This window comes from Anastrepha ludens, chromosome 6 (assembly GCF_028408465.1).
Source record: "Anastrepha ludens isolate Willacy chromosome 6, idAnaLude1.1, whole genome shotgun sequence".
NCBI lineage: Eukaryota > Metazoa > Arthropoda > Insecta > Diptera > Tephritidae > Anastrepha > Anastrepha ludens.
The window spans coordinates 60,671,579-60,687,155 of NC_071502.1; the positions used below are offsets into that span (position 1 = coordinate 60,671,579).

The 15,577-nt window shown below is 36.4% G+C and overlaps 2 protein-coding genes across 2 annotated transcripts in view; both read right to left on the bottom strand.

Moving 5' to 3' along the window:
• Nucleotides 1–9,777: 9,777 nt before the first annotated feature.
• LOC128867488 (aspartate--tRNA ligase, cytoplasmic) lies at nucleotides 9,778–12,595 on the bottom strand. The gene is made up of 7 exons (XM_054108722.1): nucleotides 12,487–12,595; nucleotides 11,899–12,029; nucleotides 11,525–11,841; nucleotides 11,279–11,456; nucleotides 10,994–11,222; nucleotides 10,324–10,941; nucleotides 9,778–10,254 (listed from the first exon to the last, which is right to left on the bottom strand). Exons 2-7 carry the CDS (start codon nucleotides 12,007–12,009, stop codon nucleotides 10,091–10,093), a joined length of 1,617 nt encoding a protein of 538 aa, XP_053964697.1. The 5' UTR covers nucleotides 12,010–12,029; nucleotides 12,487–12,595; the 3' UTR covers nucleotides 9,778–10,090.
• A 1,102-nt stretch (nucleotides 12,596–13,697) lies between these two features.
• LOC128866876 (uncharacterized) overlaps nucleotides 13,698–15,577 on the bottom strand; it is a 33,518-nt gene continuing 31,638 nt past the window's right edge. The window contains exon 6 of the mRNA XM_054107913.1: nucleotides 13,698–14,866. Coding sequence (XP_053963888.1) covers nucleotides 14,713–14,866 — 154 coding nt within the window. The 3' untranslated portion in view covers nucleotides 13,698–14,712. The remainder of the gene's footprint in view (nucleotides 14,867–15,577) is intronic.

The window sequence follows — 15,577 nt, forward strand, 5'->3', positions numbered from 1 at the left end:
GCAAGCGAAAGCGCGGAACGAACGACAAAGCAAACGAACGGCAACGTTCGACATCTTGCTCTCTCCTCCTTTATATAAATTCACATACTTGTATTTGCATATGCCTTCTTCCTGTGTGCATGATAATGAACCATTTCTCTGTTGAGAATAGGTCGATGATAGGAAAAGTAGGAAATGAAAGGGAGTGTTTCGGGTGTAAAGTGTTTTGAAAAAGGCAAATCGATGATGGTGCCTCTTAGTGTTGTTGACTTATTAACGTCTGGTGCACAATCGAAATTGAAGATATCTTTCATGAATTTGATAAATATTTCGTCATTTTTCACGTTTGTGTAAATGTAACTTGACCTATTCCATTGCAATTCCATTTACCTCCTCCTCTATATCCATACAAAATATCTATCAAACAAATAAAATTAAAATTTTGTTTTGAAAATTGCAACCATTCCATCAATATTTTCTTATGACGTTGTCACGTTAAACTATCGTCAGTAAACCGACTTTACAGACAACCTCTTTTTTTTTAATTTTCTCACAAGCTGACACTTCCCATAAGCGGTAAAATTTTTCAGTCCCTTAGGTGCCCACTTAAGAGAGAGTACACTGTATTTCTATTTGAATCTCCCCAGAGAGTCCCGAATTCATACGAATTACTTTTAAAAATTGGGGCAAACTTTTTGAATATAGACCTTACTTGCGATCCCGATCTCAAGCTGTGGCGCTTAAAAATTAGGTCAAGTTGTTTTTTGTCGAAGGTTTGTAAATACTATAATATACCTTTTGTGTTAGTACACTCCCAATAGGGACGGACTTTGGCCAGCGTAGTTCTGTGGTTTTGTGCCAGCCTAGGTATCTTACCCTTTGATTTTTCCCCCTGAAATCTTCTTTGATGGTGTGTTGTCCCACAGCCAGGAAAATGTTGGGCCCTAGTGGAGAATATGAATGTGTTTACATGACACTAAGAAGACTAAACTTTTTATGTACTCCAGGACTAGAGAGACTTTTACCATAAAATAGGATAGAGCACTGAGTGCGACTTAGAAAAGCCATATATTCATTATTATACTTAGTTTCATTCAGCACACAGACTGGTCGAATATACCTTCGCTTGAAAGATGGATAAGGATGTCCCAATGCCCTGGTACCAAATAGCCTTCTAGTGGCAGCTCGATTCTATGGTCTTCCTTAAGCCTTGCAGTTTTTGACAGCATCGCCGAAGAATCGAGCAGTTGAAGCTGCGTGCTTATTGCCTCTATATTTCCTGATTATATGTGAAGGAGTTAGTTCGAGAACCACATTTATCGCAGCTCCCGTTATGCATACAAACATTGAGATGTGCAATCTCACGTTATACCGATCTACAGATAAGTCTTTGTGCGTTCTCCTTTGCTTAATGTCTTAATGTTTAGAAGGGCACACAATATTACTTTGCCAAATGAAAGAACTGAAATGAAAGAAGGGGGGATCCTAAGCATAATATCTATTTCGCAGTGGTATCTCTAAAGCTAACTTCTATTGAGAATCGGAGCTCTTCATAACTTGGTTAGAATATGGAGTGTAAACTGATAGATTCAAAATTGTAAAAATATGTGGATCTGTGGAAGATCAAGCGAAAGTAAGTGAAAAACCAGGAATCAAGGCGCATCCACTCGAGGTGACTTCTCTATACGAGGGTGGCTATTTATATTTCTGGGCTATCAATGGAAAACTGAATAATAGTAGTTGAAAATGGTTTTATTGTTTTTCAAAATATTCTCCATGATGATCAATACACTTTTGAACTCCTTTGTAGGATCCAACGCGAACAAACAATTTTGATCATCAAAATGATATTGATGCTCATCAAACTAATGCCAATCTAAAGGCGACTCAAGATTTAATGCGTTATAAAACTTGAATACCCGGAATATTCCAAATAATCGGATTAAACAGTTTAGACTTTGTTGATAGTTATTTGAATTTGCATATTCATTTTTTTGTAAATTTTGCACAAAATTTTGGGCATTGAGTTATAAGCTTTTGTTGTAGAATGTCCTATACCTTTATGAAAAAATCAAATACAAAGAATAAAAAATAGTTGAATCTTGAATCGTATATTTTGAACAGAGATGTACATATTTAAAATGCTCTCAACCTGTTTTGTACTAAAGTGAAGGAAACAATAAATATTTGACGTAGGCTTATTTGACACTGTGACCGTAAACATCTCGTCTATTTGCGGATAAGTATATTAACCCGTTTGTATTTTTTTGTACCGGAGATATCAAAATCCACTTGCTTTACAAACGCATGTACATATAATATATTGGCACTGTAAAATAGAATCCATTCACTCTCAGTGTTATGATTATTTGAACAAGTTTTCGGCATTCCCCTTGACTTTTATTTTTATTTTTTTCCAAATAGTTTTTTTTTTCGTTTTAAAACTTAACTATTTTTCAATTCCAAAATTTAATTTTTTCATTGATTAAACCAAAACAAAAAAAAAAAAAGTAAAAAAGGGTTAAGTCAACGACAATATAAATGTCAAATAAGCATGAAGAAAAACGAAATGTCATATTCTAGGTTGTTCAGTAAGTTTTGCAGTTCGCTAAGAGAGGGCGCTGCTACTAGCCTTAATTTTTTGTTGTGTTGGTGCACTCTTCATATGAACGTATGTACGTATGTGAAGTTCCATTTCAATCTGCCAATTCATTCTTTGTTTACCAAACCATTTAGTATCGCCGGGTCACAATATTTTCTGCAATGGAAAAAATCAAGTCAAGAAGCAGTGATTGAATTTTTATTTTTGGAACGTTTAAAAGCAAAGGAAATTTGTGAACGAATATTGAAAGGGAATAAAGAATTTTCACCATCAATTCGTTCAGTAGAAAGATGGGCTGCTGAACTTAAAGCCTTTATGATCCCCTTCAAGGACGTCCAAAAACAGCAACAACGTCAGAAATCGTAGAAAAATATAGGATATCGTACTGGAAAATCGTTAAGTGACTGAACGGGATTTAGTAGAATCCCTAGTCATCTCATTAGGCAGTGTAAGCAATATTTTGGCTGAAGTATTGGATTTCACAAAGCTGTGTGCGCAATGGGTGCCGCATTCGCTAACAAAAACCCATTCGAATGCGATAGGATAAGGATAAAGTGGATTCTTCATGAGTAGTTGAGTCATGTAAATCCAGGCTGAACTATGTCGGTAGACATAATATCCTGATGCTAACATGGGTCAAATCTCTAGGCGCACTAATCTACGAATATTCGCCTCATGCATGAAGTGCGTATTGTTGTACGGAAGCGAAACATGGCTGGTCTCTAACATTATCACACAGAGGCTACAATCCTTCATCAACAAATGGCTCCGCATCATCTGAAGAATATTCTGGCCAAACACCATCAGTAACGAATCACTGTGAAGATTAACGAACGAGGAACCCATCCTTACGCAAATCAAACGCAGAAAGTAGCGATGGATAGATCGCAGATTGAGAAACCCACCAGATAGCATCACGAGAATGGCACTGGACTGGAACCCGCAAGGTAGCAGTGGTCGCTGTCGACCAAAACCAACTTGGTGAGGGTCGATGCTGCGCGAACTAGCAGACATCTCATGGGACGGTGCATAAATAACAGCACAGAACCGTCTACGATGGAAAAGACTTGTCAAGGCCCTATGCTCCCGAGAGGAGAGGAAGGTGAGACGGCGGACCACTTTCTGTGCGTCTGCCCGGCCTTCTCCCGAATCAGGCTTGAGGTCTTTGGCACTGATGTGCTAAGAAGCGACCACCTTGGCTCCTTGGCACCACAAGATCTACTCAGATTTCTTCGAAGGTCGGGTATATTTTTAAGAAAATTAATTAAAAAGGGATTTTGTAGATCGATTCATCACTTTTGATGAGACTTGAGTCTATCACCAGATTTTAAATCAAAACAGAAGGCTAAAGAGTGGTGAGAACCTGGTTATTCGGCTACGATACGAGTTCGTGTCCAGAAATCGGCCAAGAATTTGTTAGCATAAGCTTTTTGGGATGCGAAAGGAATTTTGTTTATGGATTACTTTCAAACTGGTGAAACAATAAATGCTGAGTATTATTGTAATCTTGTAGACCAGCTGAAGGAAAAACTTCGTGAAAAAAGACGAAGCTTGCAAAAGAAATAACTTTTCATCAGGGCAATGCACCGTTTCAGAAGAGAATTTTGACATTGGCTAAAATCCATGAACAGAAGTTCGAATTGTTGGTGTAATGTAGTGGTGCTGCATTGATGTACATACATACATATTTTGAAGTGGGCTGTAAGTTGGCTGCTGATTTTTACAAAGCCTGCATCCCCACATTATTTTATTATGCAAATTAGCATCTCTCCGATTTCGAATTCTATTACGCTTGATTTTTTTGTTTTTGCAAACAACTTTTTACTGATCTCAATATTATTTTATTATTATTGAAAATAATCTTAGCAGTGCATTGACTTTTCAAAAAAAAAAAAAAAAATAAATAAAAAAAAAAAAACAAATGGAACAAACAAATGTATAAGATAACGAACGATGTTCCCGAAATACAAATTTAGAAAAAATTTAAGTTAAGTAATTCAAATGCATGACAATAAAAAGTCTAATTTTTGCATCGACTTTAGGTCTTTTTTGGTGGTTTTTGAATTTTTTTTATATTAACTACAGTAGACTCGCGGTTGAGGGAACTACTTGGTTGAGGGGACCACAGAAATTCTTTCATTGAGTACTCTGTAGAGGGAACCTTCAATCTAATAAGTACCGAGTAGAAGGAACCTCAAAATTTTTATGCATTTTCAGTTATTTTACAGTTATGTTAGAATGCGTATATGATTGGTATATACATTCATATACATATATGTATATTGTGTACACTGTCCAGTGTAAAGCTATTTAGTTCGGTTTGTGCGTGTAAGCAATTGTGCGAAATAAGATAGTGATAAAAAGATACATTTACTTTTGCTAGTGCTAACTATGAAAGCGAAAAGGTTTTTGCCTTTCTGAAATTATACAAAAGCTCGATAAAGGCTTTACATTAAAATCATAGGCTTATCAATATGGTGTTACCAAATCGACCATATCACGTATAAAAAATGGAAAAAGAAAGATTTTAAAAGCATCGACAGCGTGCAGCATTAAACGGAAGTCTCTGAAGAAGGGTGAGCTTGCTAATATGGAAACTAAGCTATATAAATGGTTCATCACTCAAAGAAGTGGATATATTCCAATATCTGGAAACCTTATTAAAGAAAAGGCTAGAGAACTGCATGCATAAATTTATGGAATTGGAAGTGGCTTTAACGCAAGTTCGGGCAGGCTAAATGGATTCAAGGCTAGATTTGGAATTAGATTGTTGAAAATTTGCGGTGAAAAACTGTCTTCTGATCAAGAAGCCGCGCCGGCATTCAAGGTAAAATTTTGGCGACTAAAAAATGATTTACAGTTGGATGAAAACCAGGTTTACAATGCTGACGAAACTGGATTATTTTGGAAATTACTGCCAGACAAAACATACGTTAGCTCAAATGAAAAAAATGCGTGCGGAAGTAAAAGTGAAAAGGCGCGAGTCACAGTTTTAGTGTGCACTAATGCAACTGGCAAACACAAATTAAAACCATTAGTAATAGGTCAAGCCAAAAAACCACGATCATTCAGAATTTTTCAGCTTCCTTTGAACTACAGGTGCTCAAAAAGAGCATGGATGACTGCGGACATTTTCGAAGAATGGTTCCACAATTCCTTTGTATCAGAGGTAAATTAAATTATTAAATCATAACATAGGTAAATAATAAATTGAACTAAATAAGTTTTTTTTTGTTTTTTAGGTTACCACATTCCTAATACACGAGGGTCTACCAGTCAAAGCTGTTTTGATCTTAGATAATGCACCGTGCCATCCAAAACAAGAGTTATTAAAAACAGAATGTGGTTCAATTTTCGTTTTATATATGCCACCAAATGTAACACCCCTTCTCCAGCCGATGGATCAGAATGTAATAAGGTTAACCAAGTTGCACTATAGAACAAATTTATTAAAATCAGCTATTGGTAAAGACGAAATAGCCGACTTTTTAAAAAAAATTACTTTGAAAGATGCCATTTGCCTTTTGACCCAAGCATGGCAAAAAGTCGCTGCCGACGTTATTAAAAAATGCGCGTGTCCATTACTTGACTATAAACATCCGATAGACAATGATGAGTGTATCGAGGATGATGTGCCTCTCAGTGTGTTAAGGGGTTAGGGGTAGTCAGAGGCCCGAAAAAATGATGATTTTCACGAATTTTTTTTTGCTACTTAATTAATTTATTTAACAAAAATAAAAACATAGCATAAAAACATCATGTTTTAACTTGACTTCACCAAAATTTCAAAAAAAAAAAATTAATAATTGCAAAAGTTATCGCTGTTTGTGTGAAGCCCGTTTCTCCAGAAGTCCCTTGCGGTGAACATCGCAAGTCCTTGCAGATTCATCTAAAACCAATCGGATGAGAAATTATTTTTATTGATAGATAATCTCGAGCCGGATCGAAGCTTTTTTTTTTTTTTCAAAATGAACAAAATGGCGGCCTCAGAAAATTTTTTCCAGATTTTAGAAAAAAAAACCAACAGTTAATTGTTAAAAAAAAATCCTTCGATCAGGCACAAGTTTTTTATGTTTTTCAAAAGCTGTATCAATTTTATTGAAATCTACGTAGCGGTTTTTAAGTTACAGTGTTCACCAGTTTGAAAAACATAGTTTTGAGAAAAACGCATTTAAAGTTTTGCTATCGGCTCCGGAGCGGCCGAGCGCCCTTTGTTAATTGTTGAATAACTTGAAAAGTATTTGTCGGATTCACTTCAAATTTTTACACAATATTTTTAAAACATTATACTTTAAGAAAATGCAAAAAAAAAAATCGATTTTTTGAAAATTCTGACTACCCCTAACCCCTTAAGACAGCAGATAGTTGCACAACATTTCGAACTTGAAGAATTACTCAATTTAACTGAAACTGCATTTCCAAAGGTAAAAAACTCAAGCATTACAGTTACACATGCACTTAACATGCCATAATTTTTTTATTTCAGTCAAACCTAAGTGTCAACGAACTAAGAATATGGACAGGAATAGATGGCAATTGCACTAATGGTACTGAGGGCGTTATCGATGATCTTAATCAACCTGTTAAGGCATCTGATGAGGATGAGGATGAGCATGACGAAATAAACGGCGACATGTGTACAATAGAGGCAGCTGAAGCCATTAAAATTTTTGACAAAGCAACCCATTGGACCGAAGACAATACCAACTCGCTCGAACACATCATTTTTCTTAACAATATCAGGGATATTGCAGTGAAAAAATCACTGGAAGCTACGAAAAAACAAAGTACTATATTGGACTTTTTAAATAATATGTTTTTTATTATATGAAATAAATACACTCACTGCACAAACTATGTACCTCTACCTTACATACAACAGTATTAATAAAATATTTATAATCCGCCCACTTCTGTTCATGTATAATTTCAATCTCAATTGAAGGGAAAGTTTGGGTTGGGGGGAATAGCCCTAGCACGAATTAGTTCCCTCAACCCCGAGTCTACTGTACTTTTCTAATAAGAAATTACCTAGAGTAGTAAATTTTAATTGAAAAACATAGTAGCATTTTTACAAACAATTTTCAAGGACATCATAAATACAGGGATCAAATTTTCAAGAGGAAGTAATATTTTGCCTTGAGCGATAATTATATTAAATGTGATTAATAAATTGCCGAATGATTGGTGCGTGACTACCAAACCCCCGAGTGTATTTCTGCCATGGAAAAGCCCCTCACAAAAAATCATCTGCCGTTCGGAGGCGGCATACAACTGTAGGTCCGCCATTAGTGGGAAAACATCAAGTCGCACACCACAAATAGGAGGAGGAGCTCGTTCAAACACTCAACAAAAGGTGTAAGCGCCAATTATTATTAATAATAAAATGTGGCCAGCTACACTAGTATACACATATTTCCATAAAAAGGGGTACCTCGTTAAAAAAGTTTTTTTTTAAACTAATTTGGGGTTGCTGAACACAAAAAAAAGTTTTATTTATTTTCCATTTTCCATAATTTATTTTTTCTTTATTTCAGTTATTGCAAAAAAATAACTCCAGAAAGGGAACAAAATTAAGCTTTCTTGGGTCCTTAGAAGCCGCTTCCACCACTTAAAAAATTGTTCAGGAGTGTAAGCTGAGGCTTAACTCTGTTACAAGGCGGCAAGCTTGCATGAGTGAGGGGACATTAGGGTGTTCAAGTTGATGTATTGACCAATTACGGTTTCTTGGAGTAGCTAATTGGACCGAAGCATATTTTAGGGCTAAGTATAGCACAAACAGTTGTCTACATCTTCTTCTTCTTAATTGGCGCTATAACCGCTTACGCGATTTTGGCCGAGTTTAACAAAGCGCGCCAGGCATTTCTTTCTCGTGCTAACCGGCACCAGTTGGACACACCAAGTGAAGCCAAGGCCTTCTCCATCTGATCATTCCAACGCAGAGGAGGCCTTCCTCTGCTACCACTAGCTGGTACCGCATCGAATGCTTTCAAAGCCGGAGCGTTTGTATCCATTCGGACGACATGACCCAGCCAACGTAGCCGCTGGATCTTTATTCGCTGCGCTATGTCTATGTTGTCATAAAGCTCATATAGCTCATCGTTCCATCGTCTGCGATATGCGCCGTTGCCAACGTGCGAGGGTCCAAAAATCTTACGCAGAATCTTTCTCTCGAACATTCCAAGCGTCGCTTCATCGGATGCTGTAATCGTCCAAGCTTCTGCGCCATACGTTAGGACGGACATGATGAGAGTCTTGTAGAGTGTTAGTTTTGTTCGTCGAGAGAGGACTTTACTGCTCAGTTGCCTACTTAGTCCAAAGTAGCACTTGTTGGCAAGAGAGATTCTATGTTGGATTTCAAGGCTGACATTGTTATCGGTGTTAATGCTGGTTCCTAAATAGACGAAGTCTTTTACAACCTCGAAATTATAACTGTCTACAGTGACGTGGGTGCCGATACGCGAGAGCGCCGACTCTTTGTTCTCAGTAAAAAATCTCTGACTGAGAGAAGGAATGAACTACGAGTCCTGATAGAACTAACTACGAGGTACAATCCATGGCGACGATATATGGTCACTATAGCCATAATCGACAATCCTCTCATCGTTCCCACGACAGTCGGTTCTACGTAACCGGAACGACCCGGATTTATATCTGGCCAAGGACTGTCACTTCATTCCTCGTATATGCACGGGAATGTTTATGCTGCTACAACAACAACAACAAAAATACTCTTATCTTATACACATCTTGTTTCGAGGATGAAGATAGTACCGAGTATTTTCTTTCTTGCTGACTTAGATGGGCTATTTTTGGGTTGGATGTATTGGGAATCGATGAGCTACTTTATCTTTCCCTCGATAAATTGCTAAGAATTATAAACACATCTGTTCCTCCGTATCCGTTAAAGCCTATACCTTGGTCTAAGTGCAATGGCCATTATTGTCTCAGTGCTTGGACAAATTTCTGGCCCTCTATATTTCCATATCCATATCCGACCCTTCATGGATATCATTCGAAAGTTATATATGCATGTGTGCATATTCATAGGCGTTGTAAAAGATTTTTTTGAAAAAAACACCTTTTTTCGTGTGCATTAAATTATGTTTTTTTTTTACAAGCATTTCTGACAGAAACTAATCTGCGCTTTTGACTAAGGTTCACTCAACTTCTTCAGAGAAATAGCAAAACACAACTTAATTGAAGGCGTCTTCTTTATTTCAGCCATTACGCCAGGTATAATTGCCTCTTTTATTCTACTATAAACTAGTTGTTGTACAACTGCAGGCATAACTGCCTAATTAAGAAAATAGTTAAGTGATAATAAAAAAAGAAACAACCTTTAGCAATTATGATCGATAAAAAAAATTTGGTTGTATGAACTAAAGAAAAAATCAATTCAAAGGACACTGAGCAAACAAAAGAGCCAATTAAAATTCATTTGCAAAAATCGATGTGAATAATTTTCTCGTTTTCTGGAGCTTGTTCATTTAGCCACAATTATACGCATTATGGAGTTAATCTCTTAGGGTCACGTGGGAACATTGAAGTCTTACGTATATTATCAAGTCCAAGGTAAAGCATGACAACACGCTCCATGCCGATGCCACCACCTGCATGAGGTGGACAGCCGAAACGGAACGATTCAACATACGCAGCAATCTTTGTTATATCTGTATCAAAAGTAATAGACAGAATAGTTATTAGAAACACTACATTTCCTTTGCGTTCATAAAACTCACCGATGCCGTGATGTGTTGCGCGTTCAATTAGAAAATCGGGATCGTGTATACGTTGAGCACCAGAAAGAATTTCCTCGCCGCGCATGAACATATCATATGAGTTGGAATAAGTCGGATTGTTTGGATCGGGCATTGTATAGAAAGGACGTATCGCAAGTGGAAATTTGTCCAAAACGTAAACGTCAGTATCGTATTTGGCTTTTACAAGTCTACCCAAAAACTTTTCGTTGGGTGTCGACAAATCTTCCTCATCGCCAGTTTCTACACCAGCTTCTCGCAACATTCTCACACCTTCTGCGAATTCCAAAATTAGTGGCGGTTCGAGGAACTTAAATGGTTCCACTTTATATTGTTGGTTTACTGCCGCAATTTCGGCACTGTAATTGTCGCGTAGACCCTTAAAGATTTCCGTGAATGTATTGGCAATGGTATACAGCACTTCGTGGTAGTGGTATTTGAAAGCCATCTCCAAATCGAGTCCAACAAACTCAGTCAAATGGCGATGTGTGTTGGAATCTTCTGCACGGAATACTGCACCTACTGTGTACACTTTATCGAAGTCAGCAGCAATAGCCATTTGCTTATATAACTGGGGCGATTGGGCCAAGTAAGCGGAGTCTGTGAATAATCAAATTAATTATAAAAAATTATCTTTGATTTTACTAATTACCTTTGAAGTAGCTGACAGTGAACACGTTCGCGCCACCTTCACTGGCGGCAGAAATGATTTTCGGTGTATGTATTTCCGTGAAGCCCTTAGTCGTCAAAATATCACGGAATAAACGACATACTCCAGCTTCCAAACGGAAAATAGCTTGATTTGCAGGTGTACGTAAATCCAACACGCGATTGTCCAAACGTGTATCTTGGTTTACACGAATATTTAAGCCTTCTGGCTCCTAAAAAAACAAAGAATTAGTTTGAACTGCATGGAATGCTGTGAATTGCTACGCACATCAGGGTTATCGGGGCGGGAAGCATCTTCAATTTGCAGCGGTAGTTGCGGTTTGGCCTGCGACACTACGAAGAGTTGTTCGATACACAATTCAATTGTTTGTTCGGTACATGACTCAATCTTATTGGGAACTGAAACAACTTTAGCTTGGACATCAATTATGCTTTCTCTGTTCACGCTGCAAAATTTAGTTTAACAAAATAAGAGCTTCTTTACATAACTTTTTTAACTTATCGTTAAACTTACTTGCCAGCAAATTTCACCATTTGCTTGGAAATACGATCACCTACAGCCAAAATGCATTGCACCGTACTGCTCTGCTGACGTAGAACTAAGAAACATTGTTTGCCTTTCGAGCGCGATGTGTGCACACGTCCACGAACCCACACTAGTTCATCCTTACTTACATGCTCACTCAACTCGTTGACGCCCACAAATTTGCGTTCCTCAAATTTTTCTTTTGATTGGATAAGCCCTGCGGAACCATATCGATCAGCTGAGACATCAACTGCATCGCCAGCTTCTTCGTTGCTAGCCAAATTTGCGGCTTTTTGCTCAGCTTTCTATGAAATGTTGATACAGTGAACACTGACATTCGATAAATTTTTTAATAGTCTAACCTTTGCAGCTTTTAATGCCTCCTTCGCTTGCTTTTTTGCTGCCTTCTTCGAAGTCGTATCGCCTTCAACTGCGCCGCTAGCGGTCGCTACATTCTCCTTATCAGCTACCATTCTTCGTGTTATCGGTTCGGCTACAAAAATAACCGCACGGGTACAAAAAATATTAAAATATTTAACAGCAAAAAAGTTCAGCAACAAGTTACAACACAAAAAAATACACTCATGCACGTCATTCAATGTGGCAACTAGCTCTACAAAATCATTTTTTTGGGGGGAGGGCCGGTTGATTTTCGACTGAAGTTTTCATTATTGCGTCATGTTCACAAATTTAGTTTTTGAGAGCAAAACTATATTTGTATACATATATACAAAAGTATTCCGCCTTCACCCACTATAGTGCATCGCTCTAAAAGCTTCAGATTGCTTTCATCTCGCTATTTTTTTTAGTTTGTGGGTCACAGCTGCATGTCTGGCACAAGTATCACATGGTGATTACCAACACAATCTTTGTTGCACTATCAAGCTGCGCTATTATTTCACTACTTGCTATAATTTGTTTAAAAAATTTATGTTTTATTCACTGCTCACCTTTTCGAAAGAGTTTTGTATAGTTTTTTCCCGAATTTATTCTTAAAAACACACAAAATGCAACATGACACGCAAAGAACACGTTTCACATCCACTGCATTCCTCCAACTACGAAATTCAGCTGTCATTTTGCTCATTGTAGCAAATGCGGACGTGTCAGCACAGAGTTGCTTCTGTATTCTGGGAGTCAGAAAAGTTTTAACAAAAAAATAATTTAAAGAAATAAAAAATCTTTACATAGTCGTAAAAATATAAACATATATCTGTGTATGCACATTTCTAACATGAAAATTAAAACTACATATTCTTCTAAATAGAATACTTCATATTCTCCACAATAGGCTATAAAAATGTCACCCTGCAATTGAGTTTATAAAGATACTTGCCATATTCTTCCAATACAGAGAAATTTAAAAATGTATTGTTACAATAGCGAAGTTTTGCGAACCGACTGGCAACAATCGCGAATAGGTGACTAGTAAGGAGCTAGCACTCCTTTCCACGTTAAAACCATTAAACCAAAAATTAAATCGTCATATGTGTGCGTGCAGTAAGGATGCACATTAACTCCCATCCCTATCAACACTGAACTGAAATTCTTTATTTTTGTTCATATTTTTATTTTCATTTGCAGGTATCCGGCAACATTATACTGTTGTCAATTCCAATGAATTGTTATTCTCGTTTAAAATAGGAAAGTTGTGATATCGGTAAATGCATATCCATTCAATTTTCATTCAAATACTTCGATTACACATATAAAAATAAGTAAAAACACGCGAGTCAGTATATATTTTGTAAATTTAAGTGAATTTTAAAGTGCCAAACTAAAGGGAAGTTCCCGAGGGCTCTTTAAAGTCAGATAATTACAAAACTATTATTTCCGGAATAATTGGGAGATATAAAAGTTGTTTCTGAGCCACTTCATAACATCTCCACCAAGTTTCATTAATAAGTTATTATACTTTGCCTAAAATTGCTCATGTTACATTATATCAAACCCGACCCTTATTCAGTAAGTGGAAAGCCGCCATCTTGGAACATTTAAATACAAATCTGTATAATTGATTGAATTTCATTGTCAATGAATTATGCGTGCTACTGTTACCAACACTTTTGGTTTTAAATGTCTGTTTCTAGTCATTTGTGTTGCGAAGCGACACTTTTCTGCATTCTTGGGCGTTCAATTATATTTATTAAAAACAAAAATATGACTCCATTATGAATAAATTGTTTATTATAAATAGAAAAAGGCAATAAGAGAAACTTATGTTCGTACAGCCGCTTAGAATAGTTTTAAATCGTCAAGTTTGCATTTGAACAAAACTTCTGCCTTCAATTAAGTTGTACATGTGCATTTATAAATTTCTTACACAATATTTTTTTTTCAGTTGCAATAATTTGCTTAATAATTTAATTCAACAGTGAACAAGTTTAAACACACATACAAACATATAAGCACATACTTACGTGCCCTAAGTGTGTGCACATACAAGCATATTTTACAAAATTGTACATACATTTATTTTTTTAAAAATAGTGACTTTTTAATTTCAATTTGATTGCTCATTTAAATATATGTTCTACATACTTCCATAAGTATGTAAAAAATTGCTTCTTTTCATTCAATATTCTTACAAAACTAGTCACATAGGAACTAGAAAATCGTCCCCTTAGTATTAAAATAGCCTATACATTTTTTGATGTTTTGAGAAAATGAATTTCAAACTTTTTGTCGAAAGTAGCTCTCACTCTCTCGTTATGTCTGTAAATATTTATTATTGTTGACTGACGTTTTGACCCACTTTGTGGAAATAGAATTTGACAAAATTTTGACCACATATAAAATCGACGATGGAGAATCCAAAAATTCAATAAAAAAATAATAGCCTATGAGCACATAGGCTATTGTTATACTAAGGGGACGAAATGTACATTAGCATATAACTAATTACTCCCAAAAAGTTCTGTCTAATTTCAATTTCTAAACAACGATAGCCGCTGTTGTTTGAGTATAAAAGTTTGAGATGTTCTAATTTGATTTATTCGAAGAATACTTCTTTAGTCTCAGTAAAAGGAAGCATTGGTATGAAGAGGCAATTTCCCTAATGCTTCGCCAGAAAATGGTCCAGTTTTGGAGCATAATGTGAGAATCTTAAGGTACACAGATGATCGGTGGGCATTATTCATTTCTATATGCCAGATAAAGCTAGTTAGTTGAGGTTATTATCTTCCCATTATTGTGGGCTCATCAGCCATGGCTACTTCATCGTTCGGTGCCTTGGCACCCTTCTTCTTGCCTGAGTACCACATGAATAGCAAACCGCACACAAGGTTCACCACAAAAGTAAACCAAGCCAAGTAGACTCCATAGCCGTATCTGAAAAAAAAAATCGAATTGATTGAAAATTTGCATAAACATAAACATTATATAATATGTAACATATACATACTTATAAATATCGAAAGAAGTGTAAAACAAATTAGAATAAAGAGTGCAACTTAGATTATGGTCAAGTGACAAAATGTTATCAAAACCTTTTTCTTTCTATAACCATGAATATCAACGTAAGTACTACGTGTAGTGTACCTGTGGTACTCTTGTCATCTATAACCATGAATACAGTTGTATAGAGTGGGCCATGTAAAATTTGCTTTTTGAATCGGCTATAAAAAAAAACGAATTAATATTTTTTTAAACCTTTTTTTATTTTGAAGATTGTACATTATCATTTATGAATGAAAAATAATATCGTTTAAATGACTGCCACGACTGGCTTTACAGTAGGCCATTCGATCAACCCAATTTTTAAGCACATTTTCGATTGTTTGGGCTCCAATTTCATGAATGGCAACTTCGATTTCGTGTTTTAAAGCATCAATCGTCTCTGGATGGTTCGCATAGCATTTGCCCACAAAAAATAGTCCAACGGGCTTAAATCACAGCTCCGAGGCGGCCAATTGATATCGGAATTCAAAAACGGTAGCCAAAAGTTCGAGTGTAACTTTGGCAGTGTGACAAGTTGCACCGTCCTGTTGAAACCAAATGTCGTCCATTTCATCCTCTTCAATTTTTGGAAACAACTCGTTG

Bases quoted from the DNA above. Each gene is read 5' to 3' on its own strand.
- LOC128867488 (XM_054108722.1), bottom strand. From the start codon at position 12,009: ATGGTAGCTGATAAGGAGAATGTAGCGACCGCTAGCGGCGCAGTTGAA. The intron at 11,223-11,278 runs GTGCGTAGCAAT...TTGTTTTTTTAG, and splicing joins CCCGCCCCGATAACCCTGAT to GAGCCAGAAGGCTTAAATAT. The intron at 10,942-10,993 runs GTAATTAGTAAA...GATTATTCACAG, and splicing joins CACTGTCAGCTACTTCAAAG to ACTCCGCTTACTTGGCCCAA.